The 23,268-nt window shown below is 47.5% G+C and overlaps 1 protein-coding gene across 1 annotated transcript in view; it reads right to left on the bottom strand.

The window, feature by feature from the left end:
• Positions 1–23,041, bottom strand: part of LOC120056606 (neuronal migration protein doublecortin-like) — a 58,890-nt gene extending 35,849 nt beyond the window's left edge. Inside the window, exons 1-2 of the mRNA XM_039004805.1 lie at positions 22,681–23,041; positions 13,882–14,222 (exon numbers count right to left, since the gene is read on the bottom strand). Of these exons, the coding sequence (XP_038860733.1) occupies positions 13,882–14,222; positions 22,681–23,041 (702 nt within the window). The remainder of the gene's footprint in view (positions 1–13,881; positions 14,223–22,680) is intronic.
• Between the last annotated feature and the right edge of the window lie 227 nt (positions 23,042–23,268).

The following is a 23,268-nucleotide window of genomic DNA, read 5'->3' as shown; positions in this document are numbered from 1 at the left end:
AAGGCTGTAATTGCTGCAAATGGAGGATTCTTTGACGAAAGCAGTTTGAAGGACACAATTATTATTTCAATTAAAAAACATGATTTATAACTTTGTCAACGTCTTGACTATATTTCCTATTCATTTTGCAACTTTTTTCATGTATGTTTTCATGGAAAACAAGGATATTATGTGTACCTTGTTTTAGAACCTGCTCTCTGCTCCATTACCCTCCAAACAGACAGCTGAAATGACCCATTTTAAATAATAAATGCCCTTATCTATCCCAGCAGTCATTTGTGTGTTTTCCAGGGGAAGCTGGGGAGTAGGCCTGTGATATACTTCGAAGCCAGAGAAGAAGAGGAAGTGAATCGGCGGGTTTGGCGGGTTTAGGGATAAGACAGGCCCATGGAAGGGAAGGATTAGCAGGATTTAGAGGCAGCATCGTGGGTGTGCAGCTCACGTCACATAATATACTGTTTCTATCTTAGCCACTGTTCTGAAATGTTATGAGAAACCTTCAAAGCAGAGATGATGACTTTGTGAAAGCTCCACGGGTCATACAACAATTCTCTGGCTTAATGACCATTTCATACCGTATGTATGTAATATCGAGACACAACTTCAGTGAATCAAAGTGTTTACCAGCTCTGTTGACAGCGCATTGCTACAACGTGTACTGTAAGGGAGGGGACTCTGCGGTAAATATGACAAACATATTCTGAAATTCCCATAAGCGGTGAGCTCAATTCAATGAGGTTCAAACGACGGGAGAATCCGGGGGATAATAACGACGCTCCGACATGGATACAGTGCGATGATTTTGAAATGAAAGGCCACCAGAGCAAGGGATGAGAGAAACAAGCCTGGGTACATTCAGCAAACAGACAGTGAACAGGGCAGGGGGACAAAAACTGGCATGCAGCTAATCAGCAGATTCAGTCTCCACATACTGTTGGGAAGAATGGTAAATGCCAATGGAGGTCGGCTCACAGGCTCGTTGTGGTGGGTTTAGTGGCGTATTAACCATGTTTTTTAGCCGGCTCTCTGGGTGGTTTCTCCCCTGATCCCAGTGTGCAAAGTTGGGCCAACTACTCTAAGTAGAGCACCCTACTTAGTAGGAAAGTGAGCACTGGTTACTATTACTTCCCTCTCAATCAGACATTTGAGCCCTTATATTGGTGTAACACACTAGATTATTCATTACTGCAATGACAGCTGACACAAATAAAGGTGCGCAGGCACGCACACACACACGCGCGTGCACGCACACACACACACACACACACACACACACACACACACAGAATAATCACTGTTCAGGGAGCATTGAGGTGGATATTGGACCTTCTCTTTTTGTCAGCTTGTAATCAGATAAGGCTGACTGAGGATCCTCTTGCAGGTGAGGTAAAATGAACTCCTCTGCTTTTCTCTACATAGAGGTGAAGAGTGGCAGTAGGCCAGAACCTGGGGGTGGGGGGTTGCAAGAGACAAATGTTGGTTGCAAGAGACAAATGTAAGTGCCTTCAAATGGTTTCCCAGGTCATGAGACTTCTAGTCTATTCTCCCCTAACTTGCGTAAAGCATTATTTTTTTCCTAACTGTGTTATCTATCAAATCGAAAAAGTCTAGAGGAGATTTCCTGATTTCCGTGCTGCTCACCTCTTCCATATAAGGACACGTAGGTCCTAAGGAATGGCCACAATCATCACAGAGTCGGGGACAGGAGAGAACTGTTGAGTGCAGAGGGACCAGGGGAGAAGGAAGGAGACTACGATGCGTAACGACAGCATCCTTAGATCTAGTGTTTCACAACCATGTCCTTTGGACCCACACTCACAGAAACAAACCGTGCTCAAATCATTACATTATCATTACTATCTGTCCACTGGTCAGATGATACAACATCCCCATGAACCTTTCTTCCTTAAGCACCCACCAGCTAACTGTTAAATGAGGAGATCCCTGCCTGTAAAAGCCCATAATCCCCCTGTAACAGATCTCTGATTGGCCCATGCTTGGTGCTTTCAACGGTGTTGAGGGCAGCAGTCAAACAGAAGAGTCAGCCAGGCAGCCAGATCTTCAGAGTCCTGGGGGCCAGCTGGTGCCTGATGTTCCCGGAGGCCCCCAGGGTCATACATCACAGCCGTGATGCCACTAATGGGCTCCAAATGCTTCTGAGGTTCCACCGTGCACACACTGCTGCCTCCATGCTATCTCCATGGAGACGGTCAGGCTGGCCATGTGACTCTGACTGATGTGGCTCTGCTATTACTGAATTTATTCTGCTCATCCGCCCCAGGTTGTGGTCACTTGTCGATGCGGGCTAGATATGGGGGTCGGTTGGGGGTAGGGGTTGGGGGTTGGGGGTAGGGGCAGCACCGGATGACTGCTGCAATGTCTGCTCAGTCAGGATGCATTGTAACGTGAACCACGCCCCTTGGTCAGCTCATCCATTTCTCTCTCGCTCAAAGCCTGTACCAGCGGGCTGGGGTAGGAGGAAGGAGCGACTGTGAATGCACACGTGAATGTGTGTCGGGGTACGTGACAGGTTCAGGGTTCTGCGGCTAGCTCCGTCACATGGGGGGGACGGGGGGTGAGAAGGAGCTCCTGTAGGTAGCGAGGGCAGCATGTACAGAATGTAAAGAGACAGGTTCAGGGTTCTGCGGCTAGCTCCGTCACATGGGGGGGACGGGGGGTGAGGAGGAGCTCCTGTAGGTAGCGAGGGCAGCATGTACAGAATGTAAAGAGACAGGTTCAGGGTTCTGCGGCTAGCTCCGTCACATGGGGGGGACGGGGGGTGAGGAGGAGCTCCTGTAGGTAGCGAGGGCAGCATGTACAGAATGTAAAGAGACAGGTTCAGGGTTCTGCGGCTAGCTCCGTCACATGGGGGGGACGGGGGGTGAGGAGGAGCTCCTGTAGGTAGCGAGGGCAGCATGTACAGAATGTAAAGAGACAGGTTCAGGGTTCTGCGGCTAGCTCCGTCACATGGGGGGGACGGTGGGTGAGGAGGAGCTCCTGTAGGTAGCGAGGGCAGCATGTACAGAATGTAAAGAGACAGGTTCAGGGTTCTGCGGCTAGCTCCGTCACATGGGGGGGACGGTGGGTGAGGAGGAGCTCCTGTAGGTAGCGAGGGCAGCATGTACAGAATGTAAAGAGACAGGTTCAGGGTTCTGCGGCTAGCTCCGTCACATGGGGGGGACGGGGGGTGAGGAGGAGCTCCTGTAGGTAGCGAGGGCAGCATGTACAGAATGTAAAGAGCGCGCTCAGCGTATTGCGCTGACGAAGCCATTTGCCCGCGGATACCGAGTCCATCACTGCGGAGTAAATTGCCATGACAACCGCCTCCTCTAGCATGCCTTGCCAAACCTCCCCTGAACAGAGGAGCATGCAGACAGAAAAACCATTGGAATCACCAGAGAAAGGCTGCTTTTGAGGCGTTCAACCTGGGAACGCTTCAAACGTGAAGCGTACCTAAATCATACAATCTTGTGAATGTCCACTGTGATTCACTGGCTAAACTGGATGGGTCTCTACTGTCCTAAGACAATAGCAGCATGACCTTGTGCAGGGAACATGAGATTGTATGAGATTGAATTGAGTTCCAATTAGCGTATGCACTTGAGTGTACAAAACATTAATTACACCTGCTTTTTCCACGACATAGACTGACCAGGTGAATCCGGGTCAAAGCTACGATGCCTTATTGATGTCACCTGTTAAGTTCACTTCAATCAGTGTAGATGATGGGGAGGAGACAGGTTAAAGAAGGATTTTTAAGCCTTGAGACAATTGAGACATGGATTGTGACATGCCCCGACAAATTGAGGCTGTTCTGAGGGCAAAAGGGGGTGCAGCTCAATATTAGGAAGGTGTTCTTAAGGTGTTCTTAATGTTTTGTACACTCAGTGCCTATTTGTAGGAAATGAGTTGAAAAGACATATGGCCATGCTCAGCAGCTCAGAACCTCGGTAACGAGCACTGTGTAGCGAGCGCGCTGCGAGGCAGTGTACTCATTGTGTCCTTGAATGATTATGTGATTCAAAGAAAGACTGGAGAGCTACTCCCAATAGAGTGATATTAGAAAACGACTGATATGAAAGCCACAAAGAATCGGATCGACAATTTGCCGGAACCCGCTGTTGTAGGCCAAAGACTAGCAAAAAAATGAAATCACCTGTTCTGGGAGAGCCATCTAGTTAAAGGACAGTGCCAGTCAGTGAGTAACTCTACCATGAACACAGCTATTAGGTGGAAATAGGGACAAAATGGCTGCCAGGGAACGAAGTCTCTCCTCCCTGATGTACCCTGTAGAGATGCTGAGGGCGAATGAAGGAATAATTATCCCCTGCAGTGAATATAAAACAGATCCCAATTTGCTGTCTTTTAAACTGGAGAATGCCTCCTGTTCCCAATCCCCCCGCCCCCCGTTCTCCATGGGTCTGAATGCGCAGGAGAAAATGTGGGCGATTTGCTCACTGACAGCGAAGGAGGGGGGATGCGGCTTGAGGGGCTAGCTTCACACAGACAGTGGTGAAGTCTGCATTCAGGGACACATAGCCATATCCTAACATGCAATGAGCTGGTTCTCCGCCTCTGCCTCTCTCTCACTCACTCTCTCTCTCTCACACACACACTGTCAAATGCTTATGCAATGCACACACACGTACCCAGACAGTGTACAATGAACATACAGTACATACATGACAGCTGATATTGAAACACACACACACACACCACAGGATGTGGTGACTGACAGACCAGGCCACACCAGCTGGGCTCTCTTTGTGCCTCGGATGTGGTCTCCTAGCAACCAGTCACACCAGCTGTCGGTGAGGAATGGGAAGAGGAGGAACGGTGCAGGATCAGGGAGGGGCTGGCACTGCATCAAGACTCCCTCTACCATATCACCAGCAGCACATCGCTCCTGCCTCGCCTGCAGTCTGCAGTCTGCAGCTAGCCTAGCCAGCGCTCCTCACCTGCTTCAGCACACAAAGAGCCCTAATACTACACATCACATTAGTGTTTCATCACTCCAGTGAACCCTGTGTCTGTGCATTACAATGAACCTCAGGCCTGGAGACACATTCTGAGACAGAGAGACTTTGATTAGGTTGGTGACGTGAACACATGGTTGGAGTGTGTGTGTGTGTGTGTGTGTGTGTGTGTGTGTGTGTGTGTGTGTGTGTGTGTGTGTGTGTGTGTGTGTGTGTGTGTGTGTGTGTGTGGGTGGGTGGGTGGGTGGGTGGGTGGGTGGGTGTGTGTGGGTGGGTGGGTGGGTGGGTGGGTGGGTGGGTGGGTGGGTGGGTGGGTGGGTGGGTGGGGGTGTGTGTGTGTGTGTGTGTGTGTGTGTGTTAGTGCTCCACAATATGGTATCTGAGAGCCATGTGGGTTCAAGAGCGTGCCGGGTAATACCCAGATCCAAAGCAAATATGTGGGTTTGACTGAGGTAAAAACAAACCACATATGAAATGTACAATCATATCACATCAAACTGTACTGTACACATGCCACACGCCAGCATTCAAATCAGTAGGGAATGCATTCTGATCAAAAATGTATAGCGTGCAACAGCTAACAGTTCCTGGAGAGAGAAAGAGAGCGAGAGAGAGAGACAAAAGATCTGAGATACAAACCGACAGAGAGGGTCTAGTGCCTTCAAGCAGATGATGAACTTTTGACACCGTCTCTCGTTTAGGAAAAACATCCCCATTTTGCATGAGGTTTGGCAAAGCAGATGTGAGGCATATTATTACTGTACTTCTCATGCAGGTTTTGTGAGTGGTTTTAGAGGGCCTGGTGTGAGATAGCTTCAGGGTAGGTCAGAGTAATATGCTGATCAGACTCAGTAATGTGAGACTGTTTATCCTGTTACACAAACATATAGGACGCCCAGCATGTTGCCATTCATATCAGTGTATCAACAGCAACCTTATACCCCTAAAAATACGTAGAGTATAATATGTCCAGCCATCACAACACTGCCTAGAACAAGTGGATCATTTCATTTGATTTCAATCACTTTTGTTGGAGCTTAGAACCTATTTTACATCATCTGAGGTTTTTTGTGTTGTGCCCGCCATCGGTTGAGACACAGCATGCTCTTGAATATAGGGTGGGTGTTGCGTTTTGGCTGATAAATGTACTAAAATGGGAATACAATTGACAAAAAAAGCAGGGGAAACCTGACTTGTCCTCAAAGACAGAGAAAGAGGGGGATTTCCTAGGTTAGCCTGCTGACCGTGTGATGACTGATAGCCACATCAAAAAGGTGGGCCTGAGGAACAGCTGTAGACAATCAGCCTGGCTGGGCCTGGGCTGGGTCTATAGAGCTAAAGCCTAATATAGCCAGGCCTCTAGCAGCACTATGCGGCGATGAGGACAATGAGGACAAGAAGAGGACAATCTAATGAATAGTGTCAGATGGAATATGACGGGCAGAATTGTCTTTTGCTTCCAGCAACGATGTGTACTCAATGATGTCGTCTTCTTCAAATCAAATGACGCTCTATCACTGCCGACACACTTTAGGGCGTGGGTTTAATGAAGTCATGTCTCTATATGTCAGCTCAGCAGGGTTGTTTGTACCTCCTGACGTGTCCTCTGTGTGTCTCTGGTGTGTCTGGCCAGACCAGGGCTGTGGTTTGCTGCTGAGGTAGAGACACTTTAACCTCTCAGAGGATACCCTCTAACACTGTCATTACCTCCATATCTTGTCTTTACGGCTGCTAATTGCTGCACTTCCGAGTGGCTTTCTGGCAGTGTATACAGATGAACTTGGATATTGGCTATTCAAATATGGATCTGTCTTATGGTGCATTACAACCACTCCTAACAGGCAATGTCCTACTCACGTTTGGGATGGGGAGCTCTATCCTACCTCATCTGAGTCATGAAGAGCACGATGAAATGGGAGAGTCTATTCACATATTGATTTACATGAACTATATGGGTGTCCACTCCACAGCAGGTCTAGTAGACCAGAGCAGGCCAGGGAGCCAACGTGGCAAAGGAGATCTCCTGCCTCCCTCTGTCTGTCTGCCTTCCTTTCTGACTGAGTGATCGATGGATCGCTGTGGGAGTTTCTGATGTCTCTGACGTCCGTCCAGCTCTCTGGCCTACTGAAGGAGCTACACTTTTGGACCCCAGCCCTCTGCACCTGATGACGTTTCCCACCTTAGCCTTCTGCTGGGCTGCTTGGTCAGGTCAGGGACGTGTGTGTGTGTGTCTCCACAGGCAGATGAGAGTTGGACCCTGTCAGTGAGTCGCCCATGATCCATGGACTCAACGTCACGTCCTGGTGCTGCTGTAGAGAGGTTGGTTTCTCTACTCAGCGTCTGACAACCACCCAAATGGGATGATCAACCTGCCCAAACGCAATAGAGCTCAGTCCAGTTGAAACTTTACTGTGGTAATATGAGACGTCTTTGGGATGACATAGCGCGACTTCATTCTCCCAAGTCAACAGTACGCCAGGCTTGGGTGATACACTGTACCGCTTATACCGTTTAAAGGGGTGTTTCGAAATACGGAGAGTATGATCTTCAACCACGTTTTGGGGTTGGGGGCCTCGCAGGGGCTGCAAGGGTCTGTGCTACCCCGCTGCTTCTAACTAAGTTAAGTATAACTAACAGAAATCTAAAATGTGTCTAATAAATGATATCCAGCTCAGGGCTCCAGCTATGCATTTGGTTTGCTAACTTGCTAGCTTAGTGGCTAGATGTCAAGATCAAGCTTCTTGGTTAAAGCAGAGACATTCAATCTCCTCCTGGATCAAGATCCTTGTTGCCTAAATTGTTTTGTGCGTCCCCTAATGTATTTATTTATACTTTTTTTAAATAGCGCCCCTTGTGTGCACATTCGGTAAGACCGTAGACCCCGGTATAGTACAGAAATGGTATGACGATATGAAAATCTGGATATGTCGTGGAGGGGGGGGGGGATACTGTCACAAATACTCCTGCTCCATCCCTCGACATCGCCGGTCTACTAACCACCAGTCCTGGCAACTATAATTACGCACACCTGCTCATCATTTACTCCTTGATTACTCACCCTTTATTTAGCCCTCAGTTGACATCAGTCATTAGGTAGTATTGTTCTCCCTCACATTCTGTACGCTTCTCATGTTTGTTCATCGGTATCGTTTCTTTACTCACCTTCTGCACCTGCTTCCTGACTCCCAGCGTATATGTTACAGGATACCGCCCCAACCCTTCAGTGCACAGTAGCAATAGCATTGCTTCAGGGCTACAGGCAACAAACAAATGCGCTTTTGTTGTGTCTATTTTAAAACACTGTTTGCTACCCACAGAACGTATCAGCATTTCTAGGGAAACATTTGCATGATTATTTCCATATGTATCGCAGTGGTTGCTTCTGTTTCCTTTGATGCTGAATGAAGATAATAGTCTCTGTGGTTGGGGTGAATGAGGGCTTTGTCCTGACCACAGTGGCCTGCTATGTTGTGGCTTTAATCCTTCTCTTACTCCAGTTCGCATGTTCCCTAGAGCCTCAATTGAGAATACACTCTTAGAAAAAGGGTTTCAAAAGGGTTCTTCGGCTCTCCCTTTTAGGTTCCAGGTAAAACTCTTTTGGGTTCCATGTAGAACCCTCTGTGGAATGGGTTTTACATGGAACCCAAAAGGACTCTACCTGGGTTCTCCTATGGGGCCAGCCGAATAACCCTTTTAGGTTCTAGATTTTCTATGAGTATACGTCTGGGACTACATTATAGGTCTTTGTCAGAATGTCTCTCAATATCGACAGTGACAGAACTAAACACAAGAGACTTCTTAGGTATGTTTTTCATTCAAAGTTTGTTTTAGATGTTTGTATAATGACTTGGCGGTAGAAGTGCTGAATGTGACCTTAGTCTGACATCTGTTAACATATTGGAGGTCACCTCCCTCTGGAAGCAGCAGAGGATCACACCATCTTCCAGACGATCAAGGAACAGGGTCATCTACTCCACCAACATCATGATCAGCTGGCGCAACTGGGTACGGCCATGGAGGAGGTCCTCTGCGTTCTCCACCGCCTCGACAGCACCAGCGAGGCTCTCTATACCCCTAACAGAGGGCCTCCTACCACGGGTCATCACAGTGAGCCAGTCCCACAGCCTACCCAGCCGTCCGCCTAGGTCAGCGATGCCCAACTGTCTCTTCCGGAGAAGCATGACGGTAGTCCATCGAAATGCCGTGGCTTCCTACTCCAGTGCTACCTCTATTTCGCCTATCAGACGGGAGCCCCCACCACCAAGCGGTCCAAGGGTGCCACAGTCATTTCCCTGCTGACCGGGCGGGCGTTGGGAGTGGGCTACGGCCATCTGGGAGAGAGGAGAGGAGGAGCTGGGTTCCAATGAGAGGTTCACGGCTCTGTTCAGGGCGGTCTTCGACCATCCTCCAGAAGGCAGAGAGGGAGGTGAGCGACGTCTCCAACTCCAGCAGGGTGCCCAGACCGCTGCGGATTACACCCTCACCTTTCGGACTGTGGCAGCCTCCAGCGGATGGAATGAGCCGGCGCTCCACACTCCATTCCGGAGAGAACTGCGCGAGGAGGTCTAGACAGAGTTGGCGTGTCGGGATGACAACCTATTCTTGGACGCACTCATCACGATGGCCATTTGTCTGGATAACCTTCTTTGGGAGCGTCAGTGCCCACCTCGCCACTCGCCTCCCTCCTTTGGCTGTCCTGAGGCAGAGCCTGAACCCATGGCGGTGGGGCCACACACCTCTCCGCGGCAGAGCGGCGTCGCTGGAGACAGCTGGGGCTCTGTCCCTATTGTGGCCAGGAGGGGCACCAGCTTCAGCGGTGTCCGGTTCGTCCTAACCCGGGGTCCACTAGAGCAGAGGGGCGGCACCGTGAGTATTCCGTCATCATCGTTTCCCACCAAACCCTTTCTGGTTCCCATTTCACTGGCAGGCTGTCCCTCAGGTGTTGTCTCTACAGCTCTAGTGGACTTCGATGCCGCAGGGAATTTAATCGACCAGACCCTCGCCTCCTCCCTGAACATAACTTCTAACTCGCTCACCTCCTTTTCCTGTCCAAGCCCTGGATTCGTGACCATTGGGTTCCGGCACAATAACGTACATCACAGCACCACTCATCCTCACCGTGGGACCCGTGCACCAGGAAAGCCTTCCCTTCCTTATCATCGCAGCACCTGTACACAAAGTCATCCTCTGCCTCCCATGGATTCAACTTCATAACCCCACCATCTCCTGGTTGAGGATGAGAATGACCGCCTGGGGACCAGGATGCCAGAGGACCTGCTTCCTGTACCCTGCGGTTCAACGTCGGTGGAGGGTCCTGTGAGTGTCCTCCAGCCCATCAATCTGTCATCCCATATCGTTGGCCCCGTGTTTTGGGACGTAGCTGTGGACATCCGCCAGGTTCTGGAGAGGGAACCCGCTCCTGCTACCTGCCCTCCAGAACGCATCTACGTCCCCATGGGGGTGAGAGATCGGCTGTTGACCTGGGCACACACATTCCTCGCCGCTGGACACCCAGGTATCACCCGCACCATCGAATCCCTCTCCGATAAATACTGGTGGCCCACCTTGGCGCAGGACGTTGCCCACAATATCAACTCATGTTACGTATGTTCCCAATAAAAATCTCCCCTACACGCTCCAGCAGGGAAACTACTTCCCCTTCCCGTGCCTCAGCGGCCTTGGTCATATCTGTCCATAGACTTTGTAACTGATCTCCCCCTTTCTGATGGTTTTACCACTATTATGGTTGTTGACAGATTCTCTAAATCCTGCCGTTTTATCCCTCTCTCTGGTCTACCTACCGCTCTCCAGGTCACTGAGGCACTATTCCAGCAGGTCTTCCAGCACTATGGCCTTCCGGAGGACATCGTTTCCGAGCGTGGTCCCCAATTCATGTCGCAGGTCTGGAAAGCCTTTATGGAGAAGCCAGGGGCCACGGTCAGCCTCACATCTGGGTACCAGCCTCAGTCCAATGGGCAGGTGGAGAGGACCAACCAGAAGCTGGGGAGGTTCCTAAGGAATCACTGCCAGGACCGGCAGGGGGAGTGGGCCGTGTTTCTTCCCTGGGCGGAATATGCCCAGAACTCACTTCGTCACTCCTCCACCGGGCTGACTCCCTTCCAGTGCGTCCTGGGATATCAGCAGGCCCTGGCTCTGTAGACTCCAAGCCAGACCGAAGCCCCTGCAGTGGTTGAGTGGTTTCAGCACGCCGTTCATCGTCAGAAGGAACATGCGGACCACCACAGCAGTGAGGCTCCCGTGTTCCATCCTGGTGATCGTGTCTGGCTCTCCACCAGGAACCTGTTTGTGGGGCCCTTTAAGGTCCTCCGAAGGTTCAATGAGGTAACCTATCGCCTAAAACTCCACACCAACTACTGGATCTCACCCTCCTTTCATGTTTCCCTCTTCAGACCGGTGGTTCCTGGTCCCCTGGCTGATGCCTTCCCCCGCGACACACCTCCTATGCTGTTAGGTCCCTCCTCGACTCCCGACATTGTGGGGGTTGGCTCCAGTACCTGGTGGACTGGGAAGGGTACGGTCCTGAGGAGTGCTCTTGGGTCCCGGTGGCAGACATCCTGGACCCAAACATCATCCGGGACTTCCATCTCTGCCTTCCGTACCGGCCTGCTCCTCGCTCTCGGGGCTGTCCTCCTTGCTGACATCGTCCTGCACCTGGACCCGCACTTCGGGGGGAGGGGGGTACAGTCATGCCTACTCCTACTCCCTGATCGACGTCGGCGGTCTACTAACCATCGGTCCTGGCAACAATTATTACACAATCTGTTCCCCATCATTACGCACACCTGGTCATCATTTACTCTGTGATTACTCCCCCTTTATTTAGCCCTCAGTTGACATCAGTCATTAGGTAGTATTGTTTTCCCTCACATTCTGTACGCTTCTCATGTTTGTTCATCGGTATCGTTTCTTTACTAAACTCACCTTCTGCACCTGCTTCCTGACTCCCAGCGTATATGTTACAGGATACCGCCCCAACCTTACAGTACACAGTAGCAATATCGTTGCTTCAGGGCTACAAACAAATCAGCTTTTGTTGTGTCTATTTTGAAACACTGTTTGCTACCCACAGAACGTATCAGCACTTCTAGGCAAACATTTGCATGATTATTTCCATATGTATTGGAAGTCAGATAAGAACAAATTCGTATTTACAATGACAGCCTACCCCAGCCAAACACTGAACCAGACGATGCTGGGTCAATTGAGCACCGCCCTACGGGACTCCCAATCACCGCCGGTTGTGATACAGCCTGGAATTGAACCAGGGTCTGCAGTGACACCTCTAGCACTGAGATGTAGTGACCGCTGCTTCTGTTTCCTTTGATGCTGAATGAAGATAATTGTCTCTGTGGTTGGGGTGAATGAGGGCTTTGTCCTGACCACAATGGCCTGCTATGTTGTGGCTTTGCTTTAATCCTTCTCTTACTCCAGTTCGCATGTTCCCTAGAGCCTCAATAGAGAATACACTCTTAGAAAAAGGGTTTCAAAAGGGTTCTTCGGCTGTCCCTTTTTGGTTCCAGGTAGAACTCTTGTGGGTTCCATGTAGAACCCTCTATGGAAAGGGTTTTACATGGAACCCAAAAGGACTCTACCTGGGTTCTCCTATGGGGCCAGCCGAATAACCCTTTTAGGTTGTAGATAGCACTTATTTTCTATTGAGTATACGTCTGGGACTACATTATAGGTCTTTGTCAGAATGTCTCTCAATATCGACAGTGACAGAACTAAACACAAGAGACTTCGTAGGTATGTTTTTCATTCAAAGTTTGTTTTAGATGTTTGTATAATGACTGGGCGGTAGTAGTGCCTCCCACTGGGCCCACCACATAATTTCAACGTGGAGGATTGGGTAATGTTTGGTAGATACACTGATCAATGAGATTCCAACCTATTTGCACCCACTCAAAAAGACAGCCAAAAGTTTGTTGAATTCCCAATGTGTTATCACTATGCGTTCAATGGAAAATTAATGTACGATTTTTTCTTTAGTTGTCATCAAAATGTGTTAGTTTCACTGAGCTTTCAAAGCACACCAAAGTTCAAATTGGAATACAATGTCATATATTTTGTTTATTCACAAAACAACTTCATGTGTTCTAATAGAAGAACCAAATGACCTGGATTGCATTTGAGATTACATTGAAAGTACATGTACAAGTGATCAATGCAGTTTTAGAATCTGCACAGATTATTACAGCAATTGGGACCTGTGACAACGTACGCAAGCTATGTTGAACGTGCATGCTTTACATGATCAAAATAATAACTGTGAAGGTAGTTTTATTATGTGTTATATGTGTAACCAAAGTATGGCGAGTAGGCTAGGTGTACTGTGTAGCCTAGGAATAATATGTTTATGTTCGTACTTTTTTTAACCATTTATTTAAGAGGATCACAACAGAAATACGTTTTGACACTTTTTTTGTGTCATCCTCGATGACTGTAAATGCATTATCCATAAGTGTGGTTGTATTGTGCTTTAAATGGTCAAATAAACAAATCTATCTCTCTATAACATCCACACTTTCTATAATGATATAAGAAGACATGTATTATTAAAGTAACCCGGAAATGTGGCCATGGATGGGATAGCTGTAGATGGATCAACTCTCCAGTAGGAGATGCTGCCCAGCCTATTGCTTTTTTCTTATCGTGGATATTATGTTGAAGAGCTGATGTTGTTTCAAAGGTACAAATTCAACATATTTCATACATGGTTTGTCTAAGTTGAAAATTGGTTACCATGATGACATTATTCTGTAGTTGAAATGTTATCCTGAAAACAACAGATTCCACATCACAATACGCTGAAACAATGTTGATATAACCAGTTTGTGCCCAGTGGGCTGGGTGATGAGGTGAGGTGTGTAAGGGCGTGACCGACCTGCTTTCCGTCCAGTGTGTAGATCCTCTTAACCACGCCGCTCTCCAGCTTGATGGCCTCTGTGATGTCGGTGAGCACCTGTTCGAAGGAGTGCGCGGTCTTCTTGTTGAGCAGCACGCGGACGGCCTTCCTCGGCTTCACGCCACTCCGCATCACCGTCACCAACTTGGGCCGAACAAACTCCTTACCCTCCCGGGCCTCGCTGGCCTGCTTACTGGCTAGGCTCTGCAGGTTCTTCTGGCTGGCCGAGGCCTTCACGTTCACAGACCAGTTGGGGTTGACGTTCTTCGTGTAGTCGACCTTCTTGTAGACGTTCTCGGACGCACAGACGTAGCTCTCTCCTGAGGGGGTAGGAGAGGACAGAGAGAAGCATAAAACACTGTGAGGAACACAAAGTATTCGCCTTGTTTGACATCTCAAAACCTCCGTAGGTCCCCATTGGTTTCCAACTCCCTGAGGAAAGATTGGCTTCAATGTGAGACATCAATACTATTGGAAAAAGGTGGGGTGTTATGACCTGTAGGATAATCAGCTCAGATATCACATAACGGCAGATCATATTCATGACTTTTGTAATTGGAGAAAATATCGACACATCCTTATGTAAACTACGCATACTATGCTACTATATCTGATACTAAAGGCATGGATACAACATAAACTTGTGAAGAGGATGGAAAAACAGCCTCATACTCAAATAGGGCAATCTAGCTCGACTGAATCTGACAAACTAGCAGTTATTTTCCCATGCATTTATAAATGGGCCAGTGACCTGTGCTTCCTCCCTGTCAATAATTGCTATAGCATCTTCATTAACCTAATCCAAAGTGTGCTGACCCATGCACTGAACTCTTGCCCAATCATCAAACAGCAGGAGGAGACTGCTCCGTCAGAGATATGCCAGCCAGTGATGGAATACAGCGATCCAGAAAACGGAGCCATCAAACAAAAGGACCCGGATGTGCTCTTTCCCTCCCTCTTTTTTTATCCCTCACTCTCTCTCTCACACATAAATACAATACTGCAATGACATACCACTTCATGAGTACTCCTTCACCCTAGTTTAATACAGCGATGTGAAGAGGGCTTTATTATACCTGAAGCTAAAGTTCTGGGTGTCTTCATCCTGTCCCTCTTTTAAACACGATAAGTTCATACTCATATTCTGGACTTCCTACTACATCACTCACACTCAACTACCTGCACTCTAGGGACACCTACACCAGTGGTATTCAAACTTTTCTGCGGGGACCGCATTTTTCCTGCCAGAATTTGTGGGTACCCCATTTTTTCCCCAATAATTTCTCGCAATCCCAGCCTTTCCTGCGGTGGTCCTCATGAGAGCCAGTTTCATCATAGCGCTTGATGGTTTTTGCGACTGCACTTGAAAAAACGTTCAAAGTTCTTGAATTTTTGAAGAATTGACTGACCTTCATGTCTTAAAGAAATGATGGACTGTCATTTCTCTTTGCTTATTTGAGCTGTTGTTGCCATAATATGGGCTTGGTCTGTTACCAAATAGGGCTAGCTTCTGTATACCAGCCCTACCTTGTCACAACACAACTGATTGGCTCAAACGCATTAAGAAGGAAAGAAATTCCACAAATTAACTTTCAACAAGGTACACCTGTTCATTGAAATGCATTCCAGGTGACTACCTTATGAAGCTGGTTGACAGAATGCCAAGAGTGTGCAAAGCTGTCATCGAGGCAAAGGGTGGCTACTTTGAAGAATATAAAATATAACATTTATTTTGATTTGTTTAACACTTTTTTGGTTACTACATGATTCCATATGTGTTATTTCATAGTTTTGATGTCTTCACTATTATTCTACAATGCAGAAAATAGCAAAAATAAAGAAAAAACCCTGTGTCCAAACTTTTGACTGGTACTATATATATATACACATATTTTTTAAATATATTTTCCTTTTACCCTACCACCCCTCCCCTAATTGGAGTAAACTAATGAACAACAACACTTAGACTTCTACTTCCAGCTTATACATATATATACATTTTACAGACCCAGTATATTTTACATTAGTTATATTTTGTTTGTTTTTAGTCCTGTCCTATTACAATGAAGTACCTTAGTAACCACGTTTCCATCCACATTCTTTATGCGAGTAAAGTCATACCGTATAAAAAAAATCACTACGACTCGGGAAACCATGCAGCTTGAATTAAGATACAGACTAAATAAATGATGGTGAACTCCACAGGGTGGTGAGCTTGATGCTCCTTTCCAATAAATGGGTCTTATTCTAGTGACATGATGATCGATGCTTGACTGACCGTTCTGACAAATGAAAATATTCTCGCTGTTATCCATAATCTCATCATGTAGACTAGCCTACCGCAGAGCCTACTGTATCTGTGAGCTGTTGGCTAGAGAGCACGTGTCAAGGCCAGATTAGACACATTTGCTATTTAACACAACAGTTTTAGTGACAAAACTATCGGTAGAGTTGAAAATGCGATGGAAACAAATTGAACGTTCAATTTTTATTCGGTACATGAAAACTTAAGCGAAAAAGTACATTTTGTGTGCACTATGATTTTTATTTGCAATGTCAGTTTGGTGGAAATACACCAATTGTGGGACAATGCGCATATTTTCTTTATGCAGATTTTGGACTATTCACATTGGAAATCTGTCGCCAATTGGATGAAAACCTAGCTACTGTGATTGTTTTTAGTGAAAATTGTCAAAAAGGGGGAATAAATTTGATTCTTAGCACAGAGCAATTTCTCAAGCAAGATTTTTGCTTGGACTGTCTGGGAGTGGTCTGACTGGGGAAACTACTGTAGATGTTATTGGCAGAGGTTTGGAACTCCATCCCACCAAAACAGGCTGAAAAATCAGGCAGCTTTTTCAAACAGCTCTTACACTAAAAGGGGATTATCATAACTTTCACAATTTCACAGTATTACTCCAACCGCATAGTGTGGAAATATATATAAAACAAAGGAAAATCAAGTATTTTAATGCACTAGGCCTTTAACATCAGCTGATGGAATTATCATAAATCCTAGAAGTAGTAATGATCTCCCATTTGTCCTAGTTTTATGAAGAGTGTTCATGAAGACCTGTGGATCAACTGTGACCTGTAGGTCGTGTTCTGTAGGAGGAGAGTGTAATGGGACCTGTCACTGTGGATCAGCGGTTTGGTCACTCAAGACCAGCTACAGTATAGTCTTCTCTGTAGACCAGTGGTTCACAACCAGGGGTACTAGGACCCCTGGGGGTACTTGGCCTATCCACAGGGGGTACTTGAGAAGAATCATGAGACCATAGTCCTTCTGCTAAAATGCACATGAGGGTGTAAATCAGGGGTATTCTTGGGCAGAGCAAAAATCTGTTGGTGGTACAGTAACCGAAAAAGGTTGGGAACCACTGCTTTAGACCACTGACAGGATAACGCCTATACTGCCCTGCAGTTAAGAGACTCAGGGATAAACATTTTATATACATAGAGACTAGGTAAATAAAAGGTACTGAAAATGAGGTATTACTATTCACATGACCCTGAGGTGGAGAGGAGAGTGTAATGTTTACAGGCAGGGGAGAAGAGAGGCAGGACAGTCAGTGGATAAACTGATGATCCCTGTCTCTGAGAGAGGAAGCGATGCAGAGAAAAGACAGATGGAATCTGCAAACAGGAGCAACAGCTGGGAGACAAATCTCATCAGTAATGTGAGGCTGGCGATGAGAGATAGCTAGGGGACAGAGCAGAAATGACACACCAGAGGACAGGGCAAACAGTAACAGTGTTACCAGGGGATCCGATGACAGGTAGAAACTACGTACACATTTTTTTACAGATGTAGAATCTTAATTTGAGCCAGTTTGCTACAGCATGAAAATAATCCTGCAGCAACAGGAAATATGAATTATTATGTGTATTATAATAAATAGATTTTTTTGTAGGGGTTGATAAATTTTTTGTTAAGGCAAATCAAGTCCGACATTGTAAAGTGGAAATTACAAACTTTAGAAGCCTTTTTAAACCTTGAATACACTACAAGTTTGCATTTCCTGCTGTGTAGGAAAAATCCCAGCAACAAATGAGTGATCAAATTAACAACCTACATCTGTAAGGACATTTGAAATAGTGTCACATCACAGTGTACTGCCTGCAACCACTCAAACAAAGTAAAGCTGTGACAAGGACTTTTTCCTCTGTCTCCTGGGGGCACATGCATACAACATGGTCTGCATACTCTGACTTCTCACATAAGTGCACACCTTAAATCAGGTCACAGACCGTTTAGGCCTAGGACACCTAGACTTAGCAAGTGTCGCAATACCAGTAGGTTAGCTAGGTGGTTTTGTAACACAGATAATGTAACATAATTCTAACCAAATACTGAAATATGACAAAACTAAGCTTTTCTTCACTTAGAAAATCAGTGGGCTTCTGCTTCCACATAGTCAGCCCACAACTCTCCCAGATCTGCCTGTGTGGGTGGGTGTATGGGCACAGGCATCTCCATTCTCCATGGTTGACAGGGCTACTCGTTATATTCACAGCATTTCTTCCCGACAGCACACGGTGAAGGCAAAGCCAGTGCTGTCACTGAGACGTGATCATATATAGCCTACTGTAGCAAGCACATCCCTGGAGAACTCATAAAGGAATGTAGATGTTCCCCTCCGAAAAGAAGGGGCCTTTGGCTCAGCACATGAATGAGTTGAGTCTAAAACGAACGCCGTCTAGCCGGAATACTAATCTGAATTTCTGCTCGACGTCTGTGTCTTCCTACCTGCGCTGCTAAAAATGAGGACATGTGTCATGAGATCCAACGTATTATAAGTATATTTCTGCAGATGTTTTTCCAATGGAAAGTGAATAAATTAGGCTAGCACATGTGAGAGAGAACGCTGCGTCTGAAACTGTGGCTGTCCTGTGTAACAGTGCATCGAGACAGCAGAGACAGCTGTTCAAAGAGTGTTATGACAGCGCCTACCCAGAGGGCACGTCTTACTCACAGCGCTCTTCCATCAGATCATACAGATTCAGTAGAAGGACAGAGGAAAACTACCTCCTACATTACATTTACATTTGAGTCACTATGATAGCTGAGCAAATCTATATTGTAGGCATACTGCCCAGCAACAGTGGAAATGGCAGTGCTCGACTCTTCCATCCAGGTAAGCAGGTCCTGATTTCACCTAAGGACAAGAGTCAGCCAGTCCCACTAAGCCTAAGCCTTCTGCCTGGGTGGACTGGCAGCTTGGGCTGAGCTCTTTATGACTCTTTATGGTAGAGTACGGTAAGGACTAGAGGCCTGTAAGGTGGTGTGGCAGCTGGCTCAGGCTAATACTGTATCGTGTATCATGTAAGCCTTCCTCAGCAGCCTGGGCTGCTTTCCCTACATGCACTGCACTGTGTAAGTGACCTAAATGAGAAAGAGGAGCAGCCAGGCACACCTCCTCCACCCTTTCCCCATCCTCTATCTGTTTTTCATAACACCCTCCATCTTTCTTTTTCGAATAAAAATTCTCAACGTCAATTCTCTACCAATCGTTCCTTCATTTCCATGTCCCCAGACAGTCAGACACTCTCTCAGGGAGATCCAGAGGACGTCAATCAGCTAAGGGCTCCCTCCCTGTGCCACAGCAGCACCAGACAAAGGACAGTGGGGATAATACAGTGCAGAGGAGTTTTTATTTAACCTTTATTTAACTAGGTAAGTCAGTTAAGAACAGATTCTTACTTTCAATGACGGCCTCGGAACAGTGGGTTAACTGCCTTGTTCAGGGGCAGAACGACAGATTTTTACCTTGTCAGCTCGGGGATTCAATCTTGCGACTTTTCGGTTACAAGTCCAACACTCTAACCACTAGGCTACCTGCCGCCCCTTGTTCGTTATCTCCTTAAAGAGGAAGAGCAGCAGGGTGAACTGCCCTCTTCCCGCCGCCCCACATTCATACATACATACAACTCGCTCTCTTGCAGAAACACACACACACAAGCAAACCATGTCACTCACTCTCCCTGCTGTGACATACCTTGTCTCCTCTGGCCCGCCGGGGCCACCCCACACACACAGTACACAAACACCCCCCAGTCACACCCGGACGCCCCCCCCCCCCCCCCCCCCCCCGCCTCTCATTTCTAAGCAGCTCAAACGGAAGAGATGATCACCTCATTTTGATCAAATTAAGCCAGAGTTTATGTCTTTGTTTAATTTGCATAATCCCAGCCTCATTTCACCCCACCCACCGAGCCCCTTTCCTAGAAAAAAAAACTACCTCTATGGCTTCCAAGCTTTTTGGAAAATAATTCTGCCAATTCTGTTCCTATTCATTCCAGTCATAAAAGAGATGAGGAGAAAGATTAGAAGACAGAAGGGTTGATGTGTCAGAGAGGACGAAAGGAGGAAGTGAGGGCATCAAGGGAGGGGAAGTGAACAGCACAATTAGCCAGGGGTGTCGAGTGTAATTGAAAAACTCTGCCTCCGGGGCAGATGGCGTTGAGGGAGAGACTTAAACAACACTGGCAGAGGACACTGACTTCCCAGGTCACACGTGTCGAGAGGACGAGTAATTGCGTAAGATTACAGGGGTCTCCTACTCTGAGGAGTGTGGTCTCAAGGTAATGAACCCAAAGGTAGAGAAAATCTACTGACAAGGTCGACATAGAAATGGGTAAGCAAACTAACTGCTGTATAAATGGAATCATTCACTACTCATTTATTTTCATGGTCCTACCCTCAATGGTTTTTAACTTGTCCTCGCTTTTACTGTATCTTCCTCTGTGGTTGTACTCCAAACATGCAGACTCTCTTTCTTTTCCTCAAATCATCCCTTTTAATGACCATAGAGCCTTTCCCAGCTGGCAAATGCCCAATCTGGCAGCATAATATCAGCTGAAATGTTTCATAAGGCTAAGTAAGATCTATTTCTATTCTATTAATAGGCCACAATATGATCCATTTCCCCTGGAAGGCAGCAACATTACATGGAGCTGGGAGGGAGGCCTCCTGTTTCCCTCTCCCTGTACAGGGAACCAGCTGGGGGGGAGGCCTCCTGTTTCCCTCTCCCTGTACAGGGAACCAGCTGGGGGGGAGGCCTCCTGTTTCCCTCTCCCTGTACAGGGAACCAGCTGGGGAGGGAGGCCTCCTGTTTCCCTCTCCCTGTACAGGGAACCAGCTGGGGAGGGAGGCCTCCTGTTTCCCTCTCCCTGTACAGGGAACCACCTACCTGTCAGTCTCCCCAGACTATGTATCACTTGATTCCCGGCAGAGCCCGTTTCATATGCAGTTACAGAAACCCCTTTCAAACAAGCAATAACATGTGCTCCTGCTGCTGAGGGGATATTAATATGACACAGTAAGAGATGCAGCAGCCTTCATGATATCCTGCTACAGCCACAGGGAGATTGCTGATCTGGCTGGAAGACTCCCCTCTGGATAAGTCTGCAGAGTCTGAGACTCAGTGCTCAGATCAAAGGTGGAGGAGTCCCCCTAATGAGGGGAGGAGACGTTACATCACGCCAAGGAAACGGGCAGAGACCCCGTCTGTCTGCTCATCAAACAGAATGATGCCCGAGCTCCAGCCTCCAGGGGGATGGATGACTCCAACAGGCTCCATTTAGGAACCGTTTTCTCATTCCTGGCTGCCAAGCACTCTCACTGCTGTAAAGGCTCTAGTCTACACTTCCGTTGGGGAGAATTCCACGTGTACATGCCACTGAGAGTCAGTGACCCGGGTAAAAACCTCAGTGATAATCTCTAATAACAGTGTAGGGCTTCACACAGCGAGCGCAGCAGACCACTACTACACCATGCATATCAATGACAATTGTGTCCACCCTACTGACAATGAGGATGATGACGATGATGATCAGGTTGACAGTAAAATGCATCATTATCCCACTCCATTAGCCTTCAGAAAGACCCAGGGATACAGTAAAGCAGTCATAACAGTGGCACACTCTTAAAAACAAAGGTGCAATCTAGAACCTAAAATGGTTCTTCGGCTGTCCCCATGAGAGAACCCTTTGAAGAACCCATTTTACTTCCAGGTAGAACCCTTTTGGTTCCAGGTAGAACCCTTTTGGGTTCCATGTAGGACCCTTTCCACAGAGGGTTCTACGTGGGACAGCCGAGGAACCCTTTTGGAACCCTTTTGTTCTAAGAGAGCAGTAAAGTGTTAAGCCAACATAAAAGTATTCTCCCACAACCTCGGCTCCACATGTCAGGAGAGTCAACCTAGCTGATGTTCTGGTGCTATGATAGGTCTATTCCAGACATACTGAGACCACTGCCCTGTGGCTCCTGGGGAGCTGAGTGAATCACTGGTATGAATTATTGAGGCTAAACAGCATGACTGTAGTGACTACTCTGCTGCTCACTAACTACCAGCATTTAGCAGAGTGGCAGAGTCTCTGGAGCACACTGTGTAAACTAGCCTAGCATACTGTCCCCACTGCTCCATCCCCCTGTAAACCATCAGATTATCATATGTAATATATATTGCGATTACAGCCGATTACAGATTACAGCTAGACCGGCCAGACAGTCTCTTAATCTCATAGCAGAAGACGTTTACGCCTCCCAATTTTTCCAGCGTTACAGGCGATGACACACTCGGCTGGCGACCTCCATCAGACTACTGCTGTGTAACCTTTCATAATCACATTAACAGACCTTAGAGCGATAAGGTTCACTCACAGAGGGGAACTAAGCACAAACAACGGCCTACGAGGAGTCTAAACATGTAATAACACTGAAGTATGATGACCCCCCCATTCCCTACCTACCACCCAGCCCCCCTGTGAGCTCACCTTCCTCCAGCTCGTCCATGGTGGTGATCTTGCGCATTCCGTCGATGGAGAAGATGAAGCGGACCCCCTGGGGAAGGTTGATGTGGTCGGAGAGGGAGCGCGTCAGGTCGGCCAAGAGGGCGTCGAAGGTGCGGAAGCGTTCCACGGCCACGGCGTACACGATGCCCTTGAAGTAGCGGTCTCCGTTGCGGTAGAACCGCACCTTCTTGGCCTTCTTCTCGTTGGTGAGGGCCTGCAGGGTGCGCGTGCGGTAGAAGCTGCAGTGGGCGCTGTGGGTGGGGCTGGGCAGCCCGTTCATGCGCCCGCCCCGTGGGTTACGGGGCTTGTCTCGCTCGTCGAAATGGCCGAAGTCCAGCTCCATGGCAACAGAGGTCCGGGAGGGTCCGTGGTAGACGGGTGCTGAATGTGGAGAGCTCTGGGGAGTCTAGCATTGAGAGGAATAAAACAACGGAGTTATAACGACGTTATATACAGTACAGAAAAGGTGAATTGGTAAATATATTTCCATGGATGAACTCATAGACTCTCAATGACGGAATACCAAAGTGGTAAATAAATCCCTGAGCATTCCACCATCTAGCCACTGTG

Source organism: Salvelinus namaycush, chromosome 12, assembly GCF_016432855.1.
Source record: "Salvelinus namaycush isolate Seneca chromosome 12, SaNama_1.0, whole genome shotgun sequence".
In the NCBI taxonomy this organism is placed as follows: Eukaryota; Metazoa; Chordata; class Actinopteri; order Salmoniformes; family Salmonidae; genus Salvelinus; species Salvelinus namaycush.
Note: the sequence above shows the minus strand (reverse complement) of the source record. Positions and strands in the feature narration are given on the sequence as shown.